This window comes from Pteropus vampyrus, unplaced genomic scaffold (genome assembly GCF_000151845.1).
Source record: "Pteropus vampyrus isolate Shadow unplaced genomic scaffold, Pvam_2.0 Scaffold826, whole genome shotgun sequence".
Classification (NCBI taxonomy): domain Eukaryota; kingdom Metazoa; phylum Chordata; class Mammalia; order Chiroptera; family Pteropodidae; genus Pteropus; species Pteropus vampyrus.
Window position 1 is genome coordinate 163,663 of NW_011889607.1, and position 24,315 is coordinate 187,977.

Genomic DNA, 24,315 nt, shown 5'->3' on the forward strand with positions numbered 1-24,315 from the left:
GGAGGAGCTGCAAGACCGGAGCGGGACCCTCCCCTGCGCAGAGGGACGGAACCGGCGGTGCGCACAGGCCCCGGAAGTCCCGCCCTGCCGAGTGTTATTGGTCTCTGCCTTGGGCGGTTCTCTGGGAGGGCGGGGCCATTTTGGCGGGTAATTGTGACGTCAGTAGTGCGTGTGTGATTGCTGCGGCACCACAGAAAAGATAAAGCTTTCTGGCTGACTCCAGAGAAGTGGAGCGCGGCCTTACGGCACCAGGAAACGGCGCGGCGCTAGACGTCCGAAGGCTGGAACGCAGGGGTTCTGCGCTGCCGCCACAGCAGCGGTAAAACAGAAGTCCTCCGGAAGCCAGGCGTCCGGGCGGAAGCAGCGTCCTTCCCCGAGCCGTGGCCCCAATGCTGCGCACCTTGGCAGCCTCAGGCTCCTACCCGCAGCCAAGGCAGCAGCCTCATCTGGTGAGAGGGAGGAAGGGAACTTGGCGCATACCCCGCGCCGCACCAGAGAGCTGAAGCCCACCGTCCGCACTGCCAAAACGGGCATGTTAATGCCTCGGAGCAGCTAAGGTCTATCTACAGAAACATTTGTTTATTTTCCTACCCTACGTTTGTCCTAAACATGGACAAATTACATCGCCTTCCGGGATAGTACTCTTTACCTGGCCCGCAGAGCTCCTTTTGCTTCAAGACGTGTTTGATGCTTCCAGTCTCTGAATTCTGTCTGATACGCTGCTGGGCATAATATTTAAACGCAAACTGTTAATTTGCTTTTTCCGTAGATGGGCCGGAAATACTATTCTTTGTCTTTCGGGTGATGATATTGAATATGCCTTTTTAGCATATTAAAATGGCTGTACCTAAAGACGCCATCCCTTCCTTGTCGGAATGCCAGTGCGGGATCTGCGTGGAAATCTTGATCGAGCCCGTAACACTGCCTTGTAATCACACGCTCTGTAATGCATGCTTCCGATCTACTGTTGAAAAGGCGAATTTATGCTGTCCCTTCTGTCGCCGCCGAGTCTCTTCGTGGACCCGGTACCATACCCGAAGAAATTCTCTTGTTAATAGGGAGCTGTGGGAGATAATTCAAAAACACTATACAAAGGAATGCAAGCTTAGAGCCTCTGGATTAGAATCAGAAGAAATCGGTGAGTAAAACCCAGCGTCTTTGTTGGCTAAAAAACCAAACTCCTTTAAAAAATGAATCTCTGCTAATCCATTTTTAAAAGGATAAAAAAGAAAGCCCGACTAGTATTTGCCCAAATTATTCACGGAGATGTTAAATTGGTGTTTGTTGGGTTAAAACAGAAAAGGGAAAAAAAAATTGCCTGCGTAGAGCTTTCAATTCTTATGAAAAGATGAGCTGTAGTGGTAGGTAGTACAGCAACAGCAGAAATAAGGAAACTGCTGGATTCCTGTGTTGATACTTTTTCTTTCAGATACTTTCTCTAACATATACATCTGTATCTTAAGCATGCAAGGAGCCTAAACTAGCTTTCTGGGACCAATTCCCTCTCCTTAACGTCAATTTTTATTCAAACTCCTCCATAGTGTGGACAGAACAGCTAGCTAAATCAGTTGACTCCAGCACCTTGATCGCTTATGTGATCAAGAGGCCATGCCAATAAGCCACGCAGTGTTTTTTTGTCTTAAATGTGGTGTCTGCTCTGGTGTACTTGCCCTTTTTTGTTGGAATTATTTTTATTGTGGTAAGTATATATAACAAAATTTGCTATTTTAATCATGTTTTTAACAGTACTTACCTTTCATTAAAACTGCTTTTATTGAGATATTCATATAAAATTGATGCAGTTAAAGGATACAGTTAGTTCAGTGGTTTTGGTATTTTACATTATTTTTGCAAAATTGTGGTATAATACATATAACATAGAATTTACCATTTTAACAATTTTTAAGTGTACAATTCAGTGGCATTAATTACATTCACATGTTGTGCAAATTTCACCACCAGCTGTTTCCAAAATTTTTTCAAAACCCCCAATTTTTTTAACCATTAAGCCCTGACTCCATGTTTTCTCCCCGCACTTTCTAATCTACTTTCTGTTTCCATGAATTTGCTTACTCTAGATATTTCATATGTGTGTTCATATACTGTATGTGATGTGTTGTGTCTGGCTTTTCACTTAGCATGTTTCCAAGGTTCATGTACATTGCAGCATGTGTCAGTACTTTACTCCTTTTTAGGGCTGAGTAATATTCTATATTATGGGTATTTTTTATTTATCCCTTCAGACATTTCGATTGTTTCCACCTTTTGGCTATTTGAATAGTGCTTATATGAGCATTCATGTACAAGTATTTGTTTGAATGTGTTTTCAGTTCGGAATTGCTGGGTCATATGGTAATTCCTTGTTTAGCATTTTGAGGAACTGCCAAACTTCTCCAGGGCTGCGTCATTTTACATTGTCGGCAGCACTGTATGGTGATTCCAATTTCTCCACTTATTATTTTCTGTTTTTGTTTTGTTTTTTTCCATAGCCATCCTTTTGGGCGTGAAGTGGTATCTTAGCCTGTTTCGTTTAATTTTGGCAAAGTATACATAACAAATTTACAGTTTTAACAATTTTTAAGTGTACAGTTCAGTGGCATTAAATATTCACATTGGTGTGCAACCATGACCACCATCCATCTTCAGAATTTTTCATCTTCCCAAACTGAAATTCTGTACCCATTAAACAACAACTGACATACTTGATGTGTTGCATATATTTTTAGCCATCCATCAGTCTTATTTTTTTATTTATTTCACTTCCCCTCAAATATATAAGTATACATATTATTAGCATTATTAGCTTATAATTTTTTTCTTTCAATGTAAGATTTTACATATAATGAGATGCACAAATCTTAATTGTACCTTCACTGAGTGTTCACATATGTATAACCTTTGTAATATAAGCCCCTATAATACAGAACATCACCCCTGAAAGTTCCCTCATGTCCCTTCCAGTTAATTCCTATCCCCTCTACCCCCAAAGTCAATAACTTTTTTTTTTTCCACCGTAGATATTTTGCTTGTTCTAGATCTTCATATAAATGGAATTCTATGAGTTTCCTAGGGTTGCCATAATAGAGTACCACAAACTAGGTAACTTAAAATAACAAAATTATTTTCTCACACTTCTTGAGTCTACAAGTCTAAAATCAAGGTGTCAGCAGGGACATGTTCTCTTGAAGGCTCTAGGGAAGAATCTGTACCACCCCTTTCTCTTAGCTTCTGAGTGTTGCTAACAGTCCATGGAATTCCTTGCCTTGTAACTGCAGTCTCTGCCTCCATAGTCACATGGCCTTCTCCCTGTGTGTGTCTGTCTTTACATGGCCATCTTTTCTCTGTGTTTCTTTCCTTTCTTACAAGGACACTAGTGATACTGGATTAAGGGCCCACCCTACTCTAGTGTGAACCCAACTTAATTACATCTGCAACAGCCCTGTTTCCAAATGAGGTCACGTTCCTAAGTGCAGGGGTCAGGACTTCCACATTCAAACCATAACAGTGATCATGCAGTGGGTATTCTTTTGTATAAGTTTTTTTTACTAAATATAAAGTTTGAGATTGATCCTTATGTTGTGGGTATTACTAGTTTATTTCTTTTTGTTTTTAAGTATCTTTCTACTGGTTGACTATATTATACTTCATTGGTTGTTCTCTAGTTGATGGCACCTCAGCTGTTTCCAGCTTTTGGTTATTAGGAATAAAGTTGCTGTAAAGACCACAAGTTTTTTTGTGGTCATATGTTTTCATTTTTTCTTAGGTAAATATTTAGGAGTGGAATTGCTCAGTCATAGAGTAGGTATATGTTTGGTTGTGTAGGAAGCTAACAGATAATTTTCTAAAGTGGTTGTAGTATTTTCTAATTCCAGCAACAACATACTGTTGACCCTTGAACAACATGGGTTTGAAATGCATGGGTCCACATATATGTGGATTTTTTTCAATAATACCTGTACTGTTTTCAGTCAGTGGTTGGGAGTCTGGATGCAGAGGACTGGCTGTATGCATTGATCTTTACACTATTTTTTTATAGGGAATTTAAGCTTCCTTGGATTTTTGGTATCCATGGGGCATCCTGGAACCAAGGGATGGAAGAACAATTTTATAAATAGCTTAATTCAAGTTAGGTTGTATTGTTTTTGTTATTTTTGTTTTAAAGTGAGGCAACCCTTGGTTGACCTCACAGATTGCAAGGACCTTGTCAGCTTACAATCCCTTATTTTTTTATTTGTTACGCCTACAGCACCTGGTCTTCCTAGGTGGTCTCCCATCCAAGTACTAACCAGGCCCAACCTTGCTTAGCTTCTGAGATCAGCTGGGATCCGGCTTGTTCAGGGTAGCATGGCTGTAGGCTATTTTTGGTCTTATATTGGAATTTGAATTTTTTAATTTGGGAATAAAATAAAAAGTATAGAGATAAATTTCTTTAAATGAATTCTGGTTTATTTTTTAACTGTCTGTTACTTTTTCATCTTCTGCAATTGAACCTCTATCCATTAAATAATAATTCCTCAATTTCCCCTCCCTCCAACCCCTGGCAACCACCAATTCTACTTTCTGTCAAATGTGACTACTCTGAATAGCCCATATAAGTAGAATAGAATAGATATTTGTCCTTTTGTATCTGGTTTATTTTACTTAGCATAATGTCTTCAAGGTTCATCCATGTGTCAGAATTTAAATCCTTTTTATGACTGTAATATTCAAGTCCTTGCCAACACTTATTTTGTTCTTTGTTTTTTAATAGCTAACCTAAAGGGTATGAAGTGGTTTCTGTGGTTTTGATTTGCATTTCCATAATAACTAGTGACATTGAGCATCTTTTCATGTGCTCGTTGGCTATTTGTATATCTTTTTAGAGAAATGTCTATTTAAGTCCTTTGCCTGTTTTCTTAATTGGGTGGTTTGTTTTTTTGCTGTTGAGTTGTTGGTGTTCCTTATATATTCTTGATTATTAATCCCATATCAAATGTATGATTTGCAAATATTTTTATCCCATTCCTGGGTTGTCTTTTTATTTTCTTAATGTCTTGGCTATTTTTATTTCTTTATTAAGTGAGCTTTTTTAATAATAAAAAGAAACTTAAAATCTTCCCTTTTCAGTTGTCTACAGCCATTTACTATTTAACCCCCATCTCCACCACTGGACACATAACAAACACATACACAGAATTTCACTTGAGAACTTTAGTAGTTAGAAATATTTCAAGCCAGGGGCTGGCAAACTGTGGTCCACCGGCCAAATTTGGCCCACGTCTATTTTTGTAAATGAAGTTTTGTTGGAAAACAGGCACTACACTCATTCATCTGTGTCCATGACTTGCTTTTGTGCGACAATGGCAGAGTTGAGTGATGGCAACAGAGACTGCAGAGCCTACAAAATATAAAGTGTTTATTATCTTGCCCTTTACAGGAAAAATTTGCCAACCCCTAAGCTGTAACAGCTGATATTATACTACCTCCCTACACATGCTTTGTCCATTTTTTTAGAAGTTCTACAATAAAAGTGCTGTCCCTCCTGTCTAACCAGGTTTTCAACCTAGCCCCGCCTATATTTTCTTAAATTTCTCTCCTGTATTTTCCACTGTATTTTGTCTCAAATGGATCTTTAGTGGCTAAAATAAATAAGAATTTAGTATACTTTAGCCCTTGTTACGGAATGACATCACTGTTTTTAGTTCCTCTGTTGCAGAATTTGCAAACCGTTGGCATAGAAGCCTTATAAAGCCTGCAGACATGTTTTCTGTGACTCCTTTAGTGCCAGCCTTTAAAACTGGGAGATTTTACATTAAAATATGGATTTCTGGATTGTCGGGAAAAAACAACAACAACAACAACAAAAAAAAATATGGCGGTGACAGACCTAAGTTTTCTGATAGCAATAGTCACCTGGAATTGAGTAACAGCTGCTCCTTTATATAGACAGTTGTGTCCCTTTTTCTGAATTTAACTCCAGGGTGATTTCCCCCCACTCTTTGTATAGCTTAGTGTTTATCTTTAATCCTGTAGTTTGTTAGTTTCTTGTTTACTGATTGTCTCTTCTCCTAAACTCTCTGCTGTTGTAGAGTTACTTTTTTTTTTTTTTAATTCCTTTACTATTGTTTTAATAGATTCTAGAGAGAGTTAAGTATACATTTTCATGTGTTATTTCTAAGTAGAAAACCTCTGGCTTTTCTTTCAAAATGGAATTCCATAAAAAAGATATTGCTATTATACAGATTTAATGCAATCCCCATCAAAATCCCATTGGCATTTTTTAAAGAAATGGAACAAAAAAAAAATCATCAGATTTGTATGGAAGCACAAAAGACCCGGAATTGCCAAAGCCAGCCTGAGAAAAAAGAACGAAGAGGTATCACTGTGCCCGACTTCAAATTATACTACAAAGCGACAGTAATCAAAATGGCATGGTATAGGCAGCAAAACAGACACATGGACCAGTGGAAGAGAATCGAGAGTCCAGAAGTAAACTCATTTTTATATGGGCAAATAATTTTTGACAAAGAAGCCAAAAACATACAGTGAAGAAAGGAAAGCCTCTTCAATAAATGGTGCTGGGAAAACCGGAAAGCCAACTGCAAAAGAATGAAACTAGACTGTTGTCTATCACCACACACCAAAATTAACTCAAAATGGAGTAAGGACCTAAATATAAGACCTGAAACAGTAAAATGCATAGAAGAAAATATAGGAACTAAACTCAAGGACCTTAGACTTAAAGAGGATTTTATGAATTTGACCTCAAAGGCAAGGTAAATAAAAGCAAAAATAAATGAATGAGACTACATCAAACTAAAAAGCATCTGCTCAGCAAAAGAAACCATCAATAAGGTAAAGAGACAACCGTCCAAATGGAAAAATATATTTGCAAGTAATGTCTCCGATAAGGGCCTAATATCCAAAATATACAAAGAACTCATACGACTCAATAACAACAAAAAAACGATCCAATAAAAAAATGGGCAGAGGACCTCAACGGACACTTCTCCCTAGAGTACATACAAATGGCCAACAAATATATGAAAAGATGCTCAACATCGCTAGCTATTAGGGAAATGCAAATCAAAACCACAATGAGATACCATCTCACACCTGTTAGAATAGCTATAATCAACAGGACAAGTAATAACAAATGTTGGAGAGGATGCGGAGAAATAGGAACCCTCATACCCTGCTGGTGGTACTGCAAATTGGTACAGCCACTGTGGAAAACAGTATGGAGGTTCCTCAAAAAATTAGGAATTGATCTACCATATGATCCAGCAATCCCTCTACTGGGTATTTACCCCAAAGACTTGAAAACTCATTCTGAAAAGATATTTGCACACTGATGTTCACAGCAGCATTATTCACAGTGGCCAGGACATGGAAGCAACCAAAGTGTCCTACAATAGATGATTGGCTAAAGAAGCTGTGGTACATATATACAGTGGAATATTACTCAGCCATAAGAAGAGATGAAATACTGCTATTTGTGACAACATGGATGGGCCTTGAAATAAACATTCTAAGTGAAATAAGCTGGATAGAAAAAGTTGAAAATCACATATCACTTAATATGTGGGATATAAACCTAAAAGCAACAAATGAACAGGACAAACAAACAGAGACTCATGGACATGGACAATGGACTAGTGGTTACCAGAGGGTAGGGGAGGGGGGAATGAGGGAGGTAGACGGGGGGAAAAATTTTTAATAATTTCTTCAATTAATTAAAAGATATTGCTATAGTTGTTAATAATTGTACATTTTATTTTAATTTTGCATTTTATGTTAATATAGTTTTAGTAGAATACCAAAGCTAGCCATAAAATTCTGTGATGCCTGTTATATTATTTTCTTTCTTGATCTTAAACAGTTGATGACTATCAGCCAATTCGTCTGTTAAGTAAACCTGGGGAATTAAGAAGAGAATATGAAGAGGAGATTAGCAAGGTAGGAGCTAGTTATTTTTTGGAAAAATTCTCTGCTATGTTTTCAGTTTCAGATTTTACATGTAGTTTTATGTGCTTATATACATTATAGAAAGGTAAGTAATTGTAATGTACTTTATAAAGATTCTATTTTTTACATGTGTTCAAGATAGTTACAAACTAGCTTTAAATTATACATAATTGGTACTCTTCTTATGTGATATTTAAGTATGAAGATTTTTTTTCATTATCCTGAAGATTTCAGCTTAAAGGATGGTAAAATTGGTAGATTGTGGGTGCTTTAGTCCATTAAGGCTGCTGTAGCAAAAATACCATAGACTTGGGGCTTGAACAACAAAACATTTATTTCTCACAGTTCTAGAGGCTGGAAAGTCCAAGATCCAAGATACTAGCAGATCTCGTGCTGGGTGAAGGCCTGCTTCCTGGTTTGTAAACAGCTGCCTTCTCCCTCTTTCCTTATGTGGCAGAGAGAGAGAGATGGATCAAGGATCATCTCTCATGTCTTATATGGGTACTCATCCCTTTCATGAGGACATAACCCAATTTACTTCCCAAAGGACCCACCTCCAGATATCATCACATTAGAGCTTCAGCATATGAATATTGGGGGACACAACAATGAATTAAGATGAGGAAAGTATAAAACAGGGCTAATTATGAATTACCTAGATAGGAAGAGAGGGAATAGTGCTTACAATGAAGTCTGAACTTCACTAGTACTAGGAGAACCCTATTATCCTCCTACCCTCCTGCTTAGTGTAGAGCAGTATTGTCCAACAGATAGGCAATATGAGCTTACATAGAATTTAAACTAAGAAAAAAAAAATTTTTTCCAAAAAAAAATGAAATTAATTTTAATTTATATTTTATTTGACCCATTATATCAAAAACGTTTTATTATGTTATCAATATAGAAAGCATATGAAATTACATATTAACTATATAATCATAGAACATATAGTTAGGCATTAATTATATAAAGTTATATGTAAAAATTAATCATAAAATTTTTACACTGTTTTTGCACATGATCTTAGCCAAAAGGCTGAGAAGCGATTACACTGTTTTTGCTTACTTAGTCTTCACAGTCTTTTGTACTTATAATACATATATAGCTTTAGTCTAGTCACATTTCAGGTGCTCAATAGCCAGCCATATGTAGTTACTGGCTACTGTATTGGAACATGCAGGTCTTCTAGATAACTAACAAATAATAAACTATGATAGTTGTCTAAGCAGTGCTCTTAAGTAAGGGTTTTAAAGGAATAGTTTAATCCTTACAATAATGTGCTGAGACCAGGATTCATTCAGAGCTTTAGCTCCAAATCTTTGCTAACTTTTTATCTGAACCTCACTTTTTTCAATGAATTGGATCAAATACTTGCATTATATCCTTTGGAATTCTAAAGTGGTTCATATTTTTTTCAGCAAGTATAGCTTAAATGACCTTCAGCATGGCCTTAGATCCTAGAATCGGAGTTTGAGCCTTCACTCTGCCATTTACTGATCTGAAGAAGTTATTTGCTTCTCTGTGTCAGTTTTCATTTATAAATCATATAATAACCATTGTGGTTTCTAAAGCAACCATGCCACTCCTGCCCACTGTGTTGGAGATTCATCTCAACTTCAAGGATATGTCCTTATTAGTCCAAGTCATTTTTTACCATTATATACCCTTTGGTAGGGGTTGGTTCAGGAACCTAGGCCTAAGTCAACACATGGCATTCTTTTAACTGAGGAAAAGTATTACCTAGAAACATGTCCATAAATGTGTGACAGTGTAGTAGAAATGGTGATAAGTACTGAGATGAGGAGGGATGAAGGTATGATTAAGGTTTCATTGGGCTGACTGGGGGTGGCTTCCTAAAAGAGACTTCTTAAACTATTTGGTAGGAATTTGCCTCTCTGGATTTATACATCATTTGAGATATTTTAATTTCTGCCATATTGTTTATTTTTTTACTTTTATTGTTCTTAAGAAATATTGCAAATATATTAAAAGTTCAGAGGAGGATTGTTCTCTGTTAATCATTTTTAAGGTAGAGGCAGAGCGACGAGCCAATGAAGAAGAAGAAAACAAAGCCAGTGAAGAATACATACAGAAATTATTGGCAGAGGAAGAAGAGGAGGAAAAAAGACAGGCTGAAAAAAGGAGAAAAGAGATGGAAGAACAGCTGAAAAGTGATGAAGAACTGGCAAGAAAGCTAAGCATTAATATTGTAAGTTTTAGGAGAGAACTTTGAAGTAACAACATTCCTATTGCTTTGACTTTGGTTTTCAGATTTGAAGAAGTGTTCACCATGACTCCAAGCTGTTTTTGACGTATTTGCTTTACTTAAAACTCTTTAACATATTTTTGCAGTTTTTGCTTATTGTTACATATTTTCTCTAATCCAAGTATACTTTAAAAACTTTTTTATATGTTGTTAGTAAATTCAAATTATGTAGGAAAGCTTTTCAATGAAAAATGAAAGTTTCCTTTCCTTCCTCCCACCTCTTCCATCCCACTCTGTTCCATTTTATCAGTCTCTTTCCCTAAAGATCACCACTGTTAACTGTTTCTTCTGTCTTATTTACCTAAAAAGGATTTATCCATCACACTGTTTTTTCCTTGACTTTTTTCACTTGATACATCTTAGAGATTTTTTGTATTACTGCATATAATCTATCTAATTCTTTTTAAGAGTTGCATAATATTCCATTGTGTGGATGGGTGCAAATCATTTTTAGAAAATGAAGCATATTAAATTCTTAATATGTTAAACCTGGATTTTATTATCTTGTCGTAGTTAAATTACTGCCTAGCGGAAAATGAATAAAAGGAAGAATAACAAAACACATGCTTTAAGACCAGTGATTTGAAAGAACCTGGCAGAATCATCTGGGATTCTTTTAAAATACAAACTCCCATACCTGTTCTAAATCCACTGAATTAGAATCTTTGGGGATAGGATTTAGGGAATCCCAGAGGTATCTATGGAATTTTGATGTGCATTCAGGTTTGAGAGCCTATTCCCAGAGGTATCTATGGAATTTTGATGTGCATTCAGGTTTGAGAGCCTCTAGAAACAGTTCCTCTGCTTTAGAACAAAATAAATACCTTAAAATATACTCACTAAAATGAAGTATACGTAGAATTGGGATTGGGATTTCTATTTTCATTTATGAGAGGCCTTTCATAATAATATACCATCCATCATACTATACCCAAGTTTTAGATTGTATGCCATTTTTTATGTATTTTTTAATTTAAATAGCTTTATAAAGATATACAATAGGAAATTAAATAAGACATTGACCAATAGAATAATAAATGAGATAAGAAAGAAAATATGTCAAAGAGGAAACTCTTCACTTGTCTTTCAAGAGTCTATTCTAATCCTTCTTGTTTCACATGGGATTATAACAGTACATCTATCGATATTTTAGAATGATTTTCAGTTTACTTGTGAAAGATTGGTAGTCGAAGACCAAATGCCTACCACTACCATTTATATTCATTCTTCCAATAGTATCATAGGAAACTTATGAGACTATACAGCAAGTAAATATTCAAAAATTAAATTATTTTTACATAAAACTAACTTATTACAGGTGTCTTTACAGCTCTTTGAATTTTCCCCTATAGATTAAGGTAGTTAATATGAAATTATTCATTAGAAAAATTAACAGATTATCAGATAAGATTAGTATCATCGTGCCTTTTGTGCCCCATAATATAGAGTAAAAATGCAGTTAAATTTAGACCAATTTGGATGGATATAATCTTCTATAATAATTGTATACTAATTAGTTTATACTAATTTTTTGCACAGTCAATATTATTCAAAGAATGTATAGAATTTAAATATGAGCATAATTCCTGAGAAATTTTGTTGTGGATTCTGAATTAGTCAAATTAATAGCTTAATTTGTAAAATTCTTTTTAATAATGTCTGTAATGCTTTTTCTGTTGTTAAAGAATAATTTCTGTGAGGGAAGTGTCTTGGCTTCTCCTGTGAATTCCAGAAAATCTAATCCAGTCACTACCAAGTTGCAAAAGAAAAGTAAGAGCAAACAAATAAATACTGGAGATATTCAAAAGTAAGTGAACATGGCTATTTATTAATTATTTATTGACCACCTACTGTATGCCAGTGTTTTTTGTTCATATAGTCCACTGACTTTCAAACTTAGTTCATAAAGTCTGCATGAAAGAGTCTGAGATAGTCTGAGATGGATGTTAAGTGTAAATAAGAAAGCTACTCACATAGCTTAGATTCCTGGCTAGCACAAAGAGAAATGTAAAGTCTTTTTTTATTCTCCTTGCTCAGGATTTCCATGTACCCATTTTCTCAAAATTAACCAGTTGGATTTCTTTTTCTCTTGATTTAGCTTCAGGTGAGAAAAGCTAGTCCCACATAAGGTCATTCTCATTAAAGGAATTTACAATTTCGCATCTAGGTCATTCATCTATCCTCTTTTACCCAGTTTATGCATTACATTTTTTCTCTACTGTACAAAAGCATGAGCCAGGTAGTGAACAGTGAAGTGATGGTTTAGCTTCCCCATAATACCCATCCAGCACCAGGTAGAGTTGATACCTTTATGAGGATATAAGTGTTCCTATTGTAATTCATCGTTGGAAAAGTTTATAAACCACAATCTAGACTTTAAAAATATGCAAGGGCTTTTGGTTGCAACTGGATAAATATGTGCAGGTAATTTGCTTCCTTCCAGAACGTATAGAAATTTTGGATTTGGATGGTGGAAATTTGGGACGGGGAGACTTTAATTTGAAGTGTGGGCAGTTAAATGAAGAGGTTGCTATTAAAAGAAAAATAGATGTGGCAATATCAATATTGTTAAGGCTGATATTACACAAAGTAGAATCGAGAAAAACCAATAAAAGGAGAAAAGCAGAGATATTGGATAATGATACATTCTGCTTAAAGGATATAACTCATAACTTTTCATGTATCTAAATATATTTTTAAATACTAAAGAATTACTAGAAATACAACAGATCTGATAAACTAATTTTAATAACTGATGAATTCAAAAGCAGAAATTGAAGGAATTGAGAAATTAGTGGTTTAAAATTAAAATGAAGTTAAAAACAGATAAGGTCTAGTCTCTAGAATATATAAAGAATTCTTATATGACTCGACAACAAAAGACAACTCAATTTAAAAATAGACAAAGGACTTGAATAGAATTTCTCCAAAGATGTACAAATGGCCAGTAAGCACATAAAAAGATGCTCAATATCATTAGTCATTATGGAAATGTAAAAACTACAATTAGATACCACTTCACACCTACTAGGATGTCTATAATCCAAAAAAGTTTTTAAAAGAGAAAATAAGTGTTGGCAAAGATGTAGAAAATATGGAATCTTGTACATTGCTGGTAGGAATGTAAAATGGTATGGCTGCTGTAGAAACAGTTTGGCAGTTCCTCAGAAAGTTAAACAGAATTACTGTATGACCCAGCAATTCCACTCCTAGGTATATACCCAAAAGAATTGAAAGCAGGTATTCAAATACTTGTATACAAATGTTTGTGTCAGGACTTCAAATAGCCAAAATGTAGAAACAGCTCTAAATGGTCATTGAGGGATGCATAGATAAATAAAATGTATATCCAATATCCATTCAATGGAACATTACTCAGCCCAAAAAAGGAATGATGCTGATACATGCTGTAATGTAAATGAACCTTAGAAACATGCTAAGAGATCATATGGTATTTGTTTTTCTCTCTGCGACTTATTTCACTTAGCAAAATGCCCTTAAGGTCCATCCATGTTGTCACAAATGGCAAGATTTCATTCTTTTTTATGGATTCAAATTTGTAGTGAACAAATATTTATGGTATTTGTACAAGGATAAACAGACAAAATGATTGAGGAAACATAATAGATAGCTTAGAAACATACCACGGTTTATGGAACCTTTATGCTAACTAGCTTTAGTGTTTTTAAAATGTTTACAAATTCTTTGATATTCTTCCCTTCAAAAGGTAGAGCCTAGTTTCCCTCCCCTTGAATATGGGCTGGACTTAAGTATTCAAATATAATTACTAGAAATGACATTGTACATTTTATTTTATTTTTATTGTTTAACACCTACAGCACCTGGTATTCCTAGGTACTCTCTCATTCAAGAACTAACCAGGCCCAACCCTGCTTAGCTTCCAAGATTGGACGAGATCGGGCACATTCAGGGTGGCATGGCCGTAGACGACACTGTACATTTTAGAGACTAAGTTCTAAAAGGCACTGTGGCTTTTATTTAATTTTATGGAAGTAAAAATTACCCTGAGGTCATTTTTGATTATATACAAATATTGAATCATTGTATTGCACACCTGAAACAAATACAATGTTATATATCAGTTATACTGCAATAAAAACAACAAAAAATTATAGTGAAGTAACATTTCATACTCACCCTATTGGAAAAATTAAACGTTATAAGGAGCATTTAACAAGCTCGGGGGGTTGGGTGGTAGTTGCGGGGCAGTATATAAGGTTGAAAGGTTGAAACTGTGTTACTCTGGAGTATAGACAGTAATCCCAGAAGACAAGAACAGGAATGTTCCCAGCAGCACTATTCGTAACAGTAAAGATTCAGAAGTACCCATATTCCAACAGTAGAACAGAACAGAATATTATCCAGCAGTGAAAATGAATTCTAGCTGAGGAAAATGCACATGATTCAGGAAAATGTTGGGTGAAGAAAACAAGTTGTTGGAAGTATACATGTAGTATGACTCCATATACACAAGTTCCAAAATCATACAGTACTAAGTGATAAGGTGTTTAGGAGTACTATAAGAGTTTTAATGATCATCTAAATTTTTAAACTATTTGTAACATACATGAAAATGCACTAATCTTAAGTGTACTTAACTGTTTACGTTTTTACATTTGTATAAACCATTCTCCAGATTAAGATAAAGAATATTTCCAAAAAGTTCACTTAATGCCCTTTCCCAGGCACTATTCTCTCCCTGGAACCATTATGTATTGTCATTCATAACACATATTTTGTACTATTCTCTTGTTAACTATTTGTCAGGAAGTAGACCAATATATACTCTTTTAGAAAGATCTTTAAGACATAAGTGAAAAGGAAATCACAGAAAAATATGATTGCTTTAAAAAGATAGTATATACTATATAGAAACCATATATATATTTTATAAATTAGTTACATATGAGGTAGTAAATAGGAATGGAAAGGGGTGATGACATATTTCCTACATTTCTGTTTAGTTTTTTAGAATGAGTATGTGTGCATACATTACTTGATTATTAAAAAGAATATGCAAGAGAGTTCATAAATCTTCATCGATTATGTTGGATAAGTATCTGATCACATTTGGTTCTCTGCTTATTTCAAAACAACTCATACTGTAATAATTCTGTCTTGGTACAAATATACTTGGTAACTTTGGCAGAAGGGATTTTTCAGGTTTGTGAAATAAAATTAAAAAGACTAAACCTGGACTCCCGTTTTATTAACTGAGAAGGTGGTTCTTGTTCTCATAAGTTTGCAGAGTGTTTAGGTTGATGTGACTAAGTATGTGGGTTATTTACTGTAGTTTATCTGTAAGGGATGTTCATGTTCTTTATATGAGATCTTTGTCTAGATTTTATTTAATTATTCCAAATACTAATTGGTGCTTTGGAAACAATGGGACTTATGGTTTTACATATTATTTGCAATCAGACATTTTTCATTTTTTCTCTGATTGTAAAAATCAGAGAGCTAGCTGCTCTTTGAAAATCACCGAAAGTTACCACCACTTAAACACAGCCAACATTTTGGGAGATAGCTGCCATTTTTAAGCATAGTTGTGTACGTGTTTAGATTTTTCACAATTTTAAAAATATACCTACCTTCTTGTAACCTTTTTCCCATTTCTTTACAGCATTTTCCATTATATTACAGAGTTTATATTTTCGGTGGCAAACAGCCTATTAACGATGCTTAGAACTTTAGAGTTATGCTCTTATGCTGGTATGTTGATTATGTCTATTTGTCTCTAAGCAGATAGTTGATATAAAATGTGTATATAACAAAAATCTCTATACCAAAATGGCACAGAATCTAATCATGGACTTTCCCTCCATAGTAGAAACTAAAAATGTAGACTTTCTAGCATAAAAAACAAACAAGCAAACTTAACATATCCTTTCTCCTGATTTAAAATGTCGTTTCCATTACTTTTGCTAAGACTGTACAGTTTTAGTTGTTTTGATGTTATCTACCTTTTTTTTTTTTTTTTGAGAATTAAGAAATGTTTAGATTTGACTTCCTTTTCTGCTGCTTTTTTACTAAAATATCACTACTCAGCCTTCTGAGTTTCACTCTGGAGTTAGACCAGAATACTTGAGACAAGGAAATAGAATACGCTCCTTCTGATAAACCAGCCAAGCAGCAAACCAGACAACCTTTGGCATAAATAGCTAATGTGGCTTTATTATATTGGGTACATTCCACTTGTCTTTCAAAGCATTCAAACTTTGGTAAACTTTTTTTTCAGATATTTGTCACCTAAATCTCAATTGGGGTTAGCATCACAGTCTGAAGTTGTACAAGAAGGCAAGAATAACTCCATGTCTAAGGTATGTGAATGCTAAAGATGTTCTTAGTTTGGCACATTTACTCACGCCATAGATTGCTAATTCTCGTAGGTACCTAACTTTTGTTTAAGTCACTGTAGTAAATGGGACACCCTTCTTAGTCATCTTAGGCTTACTTGTACTAGGAGTCAGCAAACTTTTTCTTTAAAGAGCCAGATAATAAATATTTTAAGCTTTGCAGCCCATATAGTCTCAGTCACAACTATTCAGCTATGCTGTTGTCATATGAAAGCATCCATGAATGATATGTAAACAAATGAGCTTATCTTTGTTCCAGTGAAACTATTTACAAAAACAGCAGGCTTAATGTGGTCCCCGAGCCATAGTTTGTGGATCCCTGATCTAGACAATCAGACTCACAAAACTGAATAGGCTACTGCTAGTACCAGCTTCCCTTAAAAGATTATAGGATGAGAAACAAAGCATGCTTTGTTTATTAGGGCAACATCAGGCATGCTATTCAGTAAGAGTCCTCACTGCAGAGCTCCTAAGTGATGGTCTGGAAATGATACCACGCAGGTGAGTGTTATGGTAACCACCCTGGCTTAGAAGCCTGATACCCCATAAAAATCATTTCTTGTAACAACGCATGGTTATAACTTCCAGGAGTCCTGGTAAGAAACACACCCAATCAAAAGAGTTATAAGTCATTTATACAGAAGCCCCAAGCTTTGACTTCCTGCTCAGTGTTTATAGATTACTCATAGTCCCCTAGTACAGATGCAGTTCGCAAATAAGGGTCATTTTTACCATAAGCTATGTAGCCTAGTAACACAGTTGACATTCTACCTTTATCAGGTTTCCAGGTAAATAGAACTAGGAACGGTGAGCTAATACCAAGGTCTGTTTCCTTCATAAAAGTTTCGTTAAATCTTTATCACAACCTCTAACTCTATAATATAGGTATCCCTCTTGTGTCCATTTTACAGTTGAGAAAACTGAGGCACACAGATAAGAGACTTGCCCAAAGTCTCTTAAGTAGGGGTAATAGAGGGAGGATTTAAATCCAGATAGTCTGGTTCATACTGGGAACTGCGAATTAATGGAAGAGGCATTGTAGGGCTGGGATATTTTCATTATTCTGTTTTTTCATATTCATAACATAACTAGGTAAGCAACCTAGAATTTGTCTATTCCAAACCTCATTGGTTCATAAAACACTATCAGGTATGATAAATGCAAAGCAACGAAGGTAAAAGAACAGACTTAATGTCTCCAACAATGAGAAATTTTTGTTCTGAGGCAAATTCTCATTGAAGACTTTCTTCTTAAGGCTTTCCCATGGTCAAAACTAATCCTAGCTTTTGACTTCCCTAAGACTTATAAGTGAGAAGAATTATTATACTGGCTAAAGCAAGGGTTCTCAACCCGAGAGTTATGGTTAGAGTCCAGGGAGTACATATGAACTTAGAAGAAAATGTTTGTCTACTTTCGCCTGACCTCTCATTTTAATATTCCCTTTATGAATGTGGACAACAAACCATTGTACTTTTAATAGTACCTGTGACTTTGTCACCAACAGAAAGGATGGGTTTTTATAATATTACATTTGTTGCAGATCTCTTGAAATATCATTTATATTCATCTCTACCTCAATATTACAAGTTATTAGACTTGCCACTAGATCTTCTTAATAGATACATATTACATCATAACTTAACATTTTAATGTGTTATAATATAAATTGTGATCCTATATGTTTGTATTTAAAAATATTATTCTCAGAAAATGTAAGCTTCACAAAAATGCCAAAAGGAAGAGAGTCTGTGGTACAAAAAGGTTTAAAAACCCCTGGGCTAGTGGACGTTTATAAAGTAAAAACAAAAAATGGTCAGGTCATGGTGCCAGCTATTGGCCATATATAGAATCTAGTTTGTGGGTTTTAATCTGTAGGTTTTCATGGGAGTAATAATAAAGGAATACCTTAATCTAAATGGGCACACAGAATAAAAATACTAATAAGAAGTAGTATGCCTAATTAGTAGTAATAATAACTACCTAATAGTGACGACTCAACTGAGGTATCAGTGTGAGACTTATATGTTATGATTTGATACGTACTCCTGGTTCAATCAAGTCTTTTTCTGTTTTCTACAGGAAACTGACAGTAGTGATATAAAGAGCCTTACCTGGCAAGACACAGAAATTGAGGAAGATATGCCAACACTGTCTCCACAAATATGCCTTGAAATTCAAGAACAAGGTACAAAGTCTTCGGTAGAGTCACCTATGCCTCAGTTACGTGCCCATGGTACAGCAAGCAAGCATGATGAGAAGTTATATGTTACAAGTCATGAGGGACCCAAAGTCAGAGTTCTATCCTCCAGAGAAGCTGCAGTTAAGCCTTATGGCAAAACAGAGAGTGGGTGCACTATACCGGATATGACACAGATAATTGGAAATAACACAGTTGAGACAGAAAATGAAGAGTCTCACCTACTGATCAGTAAAGAAGATACTTCCAAAAGAAAAAACCAGGAATCGTCATTTGAAGCAGTCAGGGATCCATGCTTTTCTGCAAAAAGAAAGAAAATGGTCCCCAAAGCTTCCTCAGACCAAGAGGAAGCAGAAATCAACTTTACCCAAAAACTGTTAGACTTGGAACATCTACTTTTTGAGAGACATAAACAAGAAGAACAGGATAGGCTATTAGCATTACAGCTTCAAAAAGAGGTGGATAAAGAACAAATGAAGCCAAACCGGCAAAAAGGATCCCCGGATGAATATCAGTTACGTGCTACACCCTCACCTCCAGACAAATTGCTAAATGGACAGAGGAAGAATCCCAAAGATAGGAACTTAAGAGGACAAACTGATAGAGAGCATTCAAAACCTCAGAGAAGCTCAAAAAATGAAAATTGGCATCCTTTTAACATACAGTCGAAACATTCAGTTAATGTTAACGGAAGAAAGATGCCAAAATCTAAAGATAATTATAACTTATCTAAAAGTGCTCATTCCCTACAGCCTAGTAAGTCACAGAAAAGTATTTTTCAGATGTTTCAGAGATAACACAAAGTAATGCATGGGTAGAAGGAGTGTTTTATAATCTAGTAAAGCTGGATTGTGAAGCTCTCTTTATCATAGAATCTTTATAAATTTTTTATTAATTCTGCTCTGTAGGCACACTCATTGTCCATAACTATAAGGACTGCAGTTACCAGGATGGGAATATATAAGTGTGTTTCTGCCAAATGCAATGATAAGCAAAAGTCCCAATCCTTTATTAATAACTGTAATGTGCCAAGTTTGACAGTCCTTATAGGCAATAGATATAAAAATGCCTGGGCTAACTCCCAAGAAATCTTCAAGTGCCATTTTATTTTCCCCCAAAATGCATGTTTTATGGCCTTTACTAATCATTTTGTCCTGACTGGCAATCAAAACAAGATTATACTATACGAAATAGTAAATGGATTCAGGTTTCACATCTAAGTTTTCTTGCTACTTTGCTGTGTACTTGTAGAACTCTTGAAATTCATCATTAACACTACCATCTTTTTAATTAAGCATTACAGCATTTTTTTTTATTATTTAAAATGAGTTAGGATCAGTGTGGAATCATAAAAAGAGTTTTCTGGAAAATTAGTAATTGACAGAAAGGAAACTAGATTCTTGATGTAAAAGGAGTTAAGAGTTGGGATGAGGCTAAATACAACAGACTGATAATTTAGAAGCATTGGAACTGAGTGGGTGATCAGAAACAGTCCAAGGTGGAGTAGCAGGTATAGTTTGGCAAAGCATCCCTTTCTTTGCTAGCCACAGAAAACATGGGGGCAAGGCGGGGGGTGGGGGGTTACAGCTTTTCACAGCATAGTATGGTGTCAAAATCAAAATTAGTTACTTAAATTACCTGAAATTTTGGAAATTTACATTTCTATTAATCTATCCCAGAAAAAAATTAGAATTTACTATAGGAGAGTTATGTCACAAATTCCTGTGTTGTAGAACCTGAAACATAAAAACCATGTGTTTATTTCCTTATATTATCATTTTTATTGATAGTGACTTTTGTGTTTATGGACGAAATAGAAAGTATGATACTTGGGTTTTGCCCTATATTACCCCTTAAATCAGAGGCAATGATTTCATTTTGTGAAATTTAACTTAGCAACTGTTAATCTTGGTTTAATGTGAACAACCGAGCAAACCACAGTTTTAACAGCATTTCTGCTGATGTCTAGTTATCCATCCTTTTAAGGTAAAAACACAACAAAATGACCTAGAGCTACTTCTAGCTTAAATTTGTCGATATTTTAATATATATTGAGATTTTTTTTCCCCTCCAAATTTTATAACTGAAATTCTGTTAATCTTTGCATACTTGGTGGCATCTATTCAATGTTGATTTAGTAATTATGGGTAAGTAGAATTTTGATGGTAATTTAAAATTTAGTTTGCCCTTTCAAAAAAAAAAAAAAAATTGCCCTCTGAGTAACGATTGTTCTGAAATGAAGTATAGTCTGAAATTAACCAAATTTGTGTAAAATAGACTAAAATCTGTCTTCACATCAAACCAGTTTTTTTCTAGAGCAATTTCATTTTACATTTAGTGGGGGGGTAGACATTGTTGGAACTCCTCGAATTAAAAGTTATATAATTTAATCATCCTGGAATAGTCTGTGACCAAAAAAGGGATGAGGGGAATAGTGTGATATAGTTAGGATTTGTATTATTTAACCACTCATTTGTCTGTGAAGAAGTCTTCCTGACTAAAGCTGGTTTTAAAGTAAATTTTAATTTCTCTATTAGTCTTTCTGATAGTCCTACCATGTGTACTTTTTTGTTAAAAAATAATAAATGATTTGTGATAGTCATTAGAATGTATTGCTACTTTTTCCTCTCATTTTTGTAAAAGGGAGATGAGAGTTTAATTTCTAAGGGAATACTAAAACTGCAGAGGAATATTAAAAATAAAAATGGACTATTATATATTTTACCACAATTTAAAAAATAAAAATTAATTACATAAAAATAAATTCTGCATTAAAAAAAAAACTACCATAAAGGAAAATTGGAAGATATGGCAAACGGGGAAGAAACAGATGCAGTCATTACAAAGAGCTAATTTTTTTATAAAAGTGTCTGCCAGTACATTAAGAAAAAGACTAACAACCCAAAAGGAAAATTAGAAAAGTTTATCTTCCTAAGAAACATAGTTTCCAGGAAAGGAAATATAAATGGTTTAAATATGTGAAAAGATGCTTGATATCACTTACACTAACGGTCATATGTTTTTCTACCCTTCAGATTAGTAAAGATAAAGGTGCTTTTTCTGTGTGTATGTATTTATGTATGGGTATTTTTTTTTTTATCTTGGAAAGAGTGTGGAGAAATAGGGACTCTTAATGTTGCTTGGTATAAATAGAAAATTTTTAATCCCTTTGGAGGTAAACTTGGCAGTTTTACCTCTAGGACTTTCTTAAAGCTATCTTCACATGTGTGTAGAATGGCATGTACAAAACATTTTTGTATGGCATTGTAATAAACTTAGAAACAACCTTAATGTCATATTAATAGACACTAAATAAATGAATGTGTAGTGGAATACTACATAGCAGTTAAAAATCCACACTTTTACAGATATGAAAAGAATGATAATAGAGTTAAGTGAAAATACAAGATGTAGAATAGCATGTAATTTGTCCAAAAAAGGGAAACATGTATTTGCATAAAATATGTCTAGAAGGAGAAATAATAAATGTTAGCAGGGAGAGAAACTGGGTGGCTGTGAGATAGGAGTGAAAGAGTGACTTTTACTATATGTTCTTTTTATACTTTTTGAATTTTCAATCATACTGAATATATCTAGTCAAAAAATTTAATTGTTCTTAAAATGTTGCAAAATGAAGCTTACATATCTCAACCTGTGCCACTTTAGATGGTCCTTTGCCTTTAAATTTTAAGAATCATAATTCAGGAAGGTTTTCACAGCATTAAAAAAACTAGCATTGTGAATTTTTGGAAATAGTCTTGTGAATTAATTTGAATTTAATGTACTATTTTAAAATTATTTGAAAAGCAAAACTTATGCTTTCCAGATAGCATTGCAACATTTCTACAATCCTGCTAATAATGAAAAAGCCAGATAAAAATGTAAAATTTTATACTTAAACGTATCATAGAGCTACTGAAACAATGAGGACTAATTTAGGGGCTAAGAGTCTAGAGAGGGGAGACAAGAGAGGTGCACTGATATTTGCAACCACATTTTCGCTGGCAGCATGTGCCTATTCTGAATGCAGGATGAGAATCGGCAGCTGCAGGTGAACAGAAACTGGCAGAGCTCTTTGCCATTTGATGAAGCTTGAGTGACAGTATTGGAGACTTGAGGGTCATCAAACATTAGTCTGGTTTTCCCATCAAGATAACTGCAATTTTGAAACTCCTCAGGGCAGATGTTAAAAGACTGAAAACCTCTGGAAAGCAGAGAGTTGTGATCAGACTTTGCTATTGAGGCAATAAGTTCAAAACCTACCAAGGGAAGGAAGCCTGTTAACACCAGGGTCTCAATTGAAAGTCCTGGAACCAGGAATCTGCAAACTAAATCCTAAGAACCACCTATTTTTATGGGGCCTGTGAGCTAAGAATGGCTTTTAGATTTCTTAGTTCACAAATATTATGGAATCGATAGGACTAGTAATTTGTGCATGAGTTTTGGATCAAAACAAGAACATGTAGTGTTCTACCTGTATGAACTTAGGTGAGCTACTTAGCTTTCATTACCTCACTATTTGTAAATGGAAATCACTGTAACCAATAGAGTTGTTATCAAGAATTAAGTAATATACATAGAGCACCTGGCACAGGCCCAGACTCAGAAAAGAACCTTAATAAGTGATGGTCCCCCCTGGCTGTTCTCCATCCCCTCAACTCCATTAGTAGTTTTGCTTCATCCAGTGTTTCGTGCTCCCATAAGTCTCCAGATATGGCATAAATTGCAATTATCTTCCATCTACTGATGAAGACTCCACTCACCTCTCCCCTGCCAGATGTGTCCACAGCTCCCTGTGTTACAAGATACCTCTGCCCATAAGTTCCCCAGTGTCATAGGTCCCAGGTCACAAGAGACCTTGGCCCCAGAGGAAACCAATTTTCAGAAATAGTGGCTTCCTCAAATTCCTATACTAGTTCTACACATTTGCTATGCATAAAAGTATATAAAACACTAAAAACATAATAAAGAAATTGGGGACTTGAGCCACTATATTCATATTTTACTCCTGTGTAAAGTTCTTAATAAACAATCATGACTTTAAAGTTTGAATCCGATTTTTTTTCCCGGAATATTTTACCTTGTCTTGGCAGGACTTGGAGAAACATAGACCTTGAGTTCACCTGAGGGGAACCTTCTCTACATTTTATTTACATTTCTCTTCAACTTGGCTTTTGTGCTTCCAGGCTGCCACAATTAGGCTCTATTCCTGAAACTAGTTCAGTTCTCAAGGCTTTCTTTCACTTGAGGATCATCCATAAAAAGTTTTAAGGGTACCTTTTTCACTCAGTTAGACTGACTTACCTTGGACTTTACTGAGTCCCAAGATAAAGATGAGAAACCCACTCTGCTCAGTTTGTGCTAGACAAATGTAGATTATACTGGGTATATCGATTGGGGTCCAGTTAAGAAAACGAGAAGCACAACAGGTATTTCAGCAGAAGGTATACAGTATTATAAGGAATTGGTTAGACATGGAGCAAAAGGGAACAGTGCAATAATCCAAAGATGCTAACTGCCAGAAGTGG

At 35.1% G+C, this 24,315-nt stretch overlaps 1 protein-coding gene and 2 pseudogenes across 2 annotated transcripts; 1 reads left to right on the plus strand and 2 right to left on the minus strand.

The window, feature by feature from the left end:
• The first annotated feature begins 196 nt into the window (after positions 1–196).
• RNF168 (ring finger protein 168) lies at positions 197–22,438 on the plus strand. Of its 2 annotated transcripts, none has more exons than XM_023526356.1 (7): positions 197–557; positions 770–1,138; positions 7,862–7,938; positions 9,977–10,156; positions 11,899–12,020; positions 16,473–16,554; positions 18,670–22,438. In XM_023526356.1, the coding sequence occupies exons 2-7, from the start codon at positions 838–840 to the stop codon at positions 19,582–19,584; spliced, it is 1,677 nt and encodes a 558-aa protein (XP_023382124.1). In that variant the 5' UTR covers positions 197–557; positions 770–837; the 3' UTR covers positions 19,585–22,438. The 2 variants fall into 2 exon arrangements, with proteins under 2 accessions (XP_023382124.1, XP_023382125.1); XM_023526357.1 differs by having other exon boundaries at positions 197–449.
• Positions 4,238–4,356, minus strand: LOC111734172 (annotated as a pseudogene).
• On the minus strand, positions 14,044–14,162 carry LOC111734167 (annotated as a pseudogene).
• Positions 22,439–24,315: the final 1,877 nt, after the last annotated feature.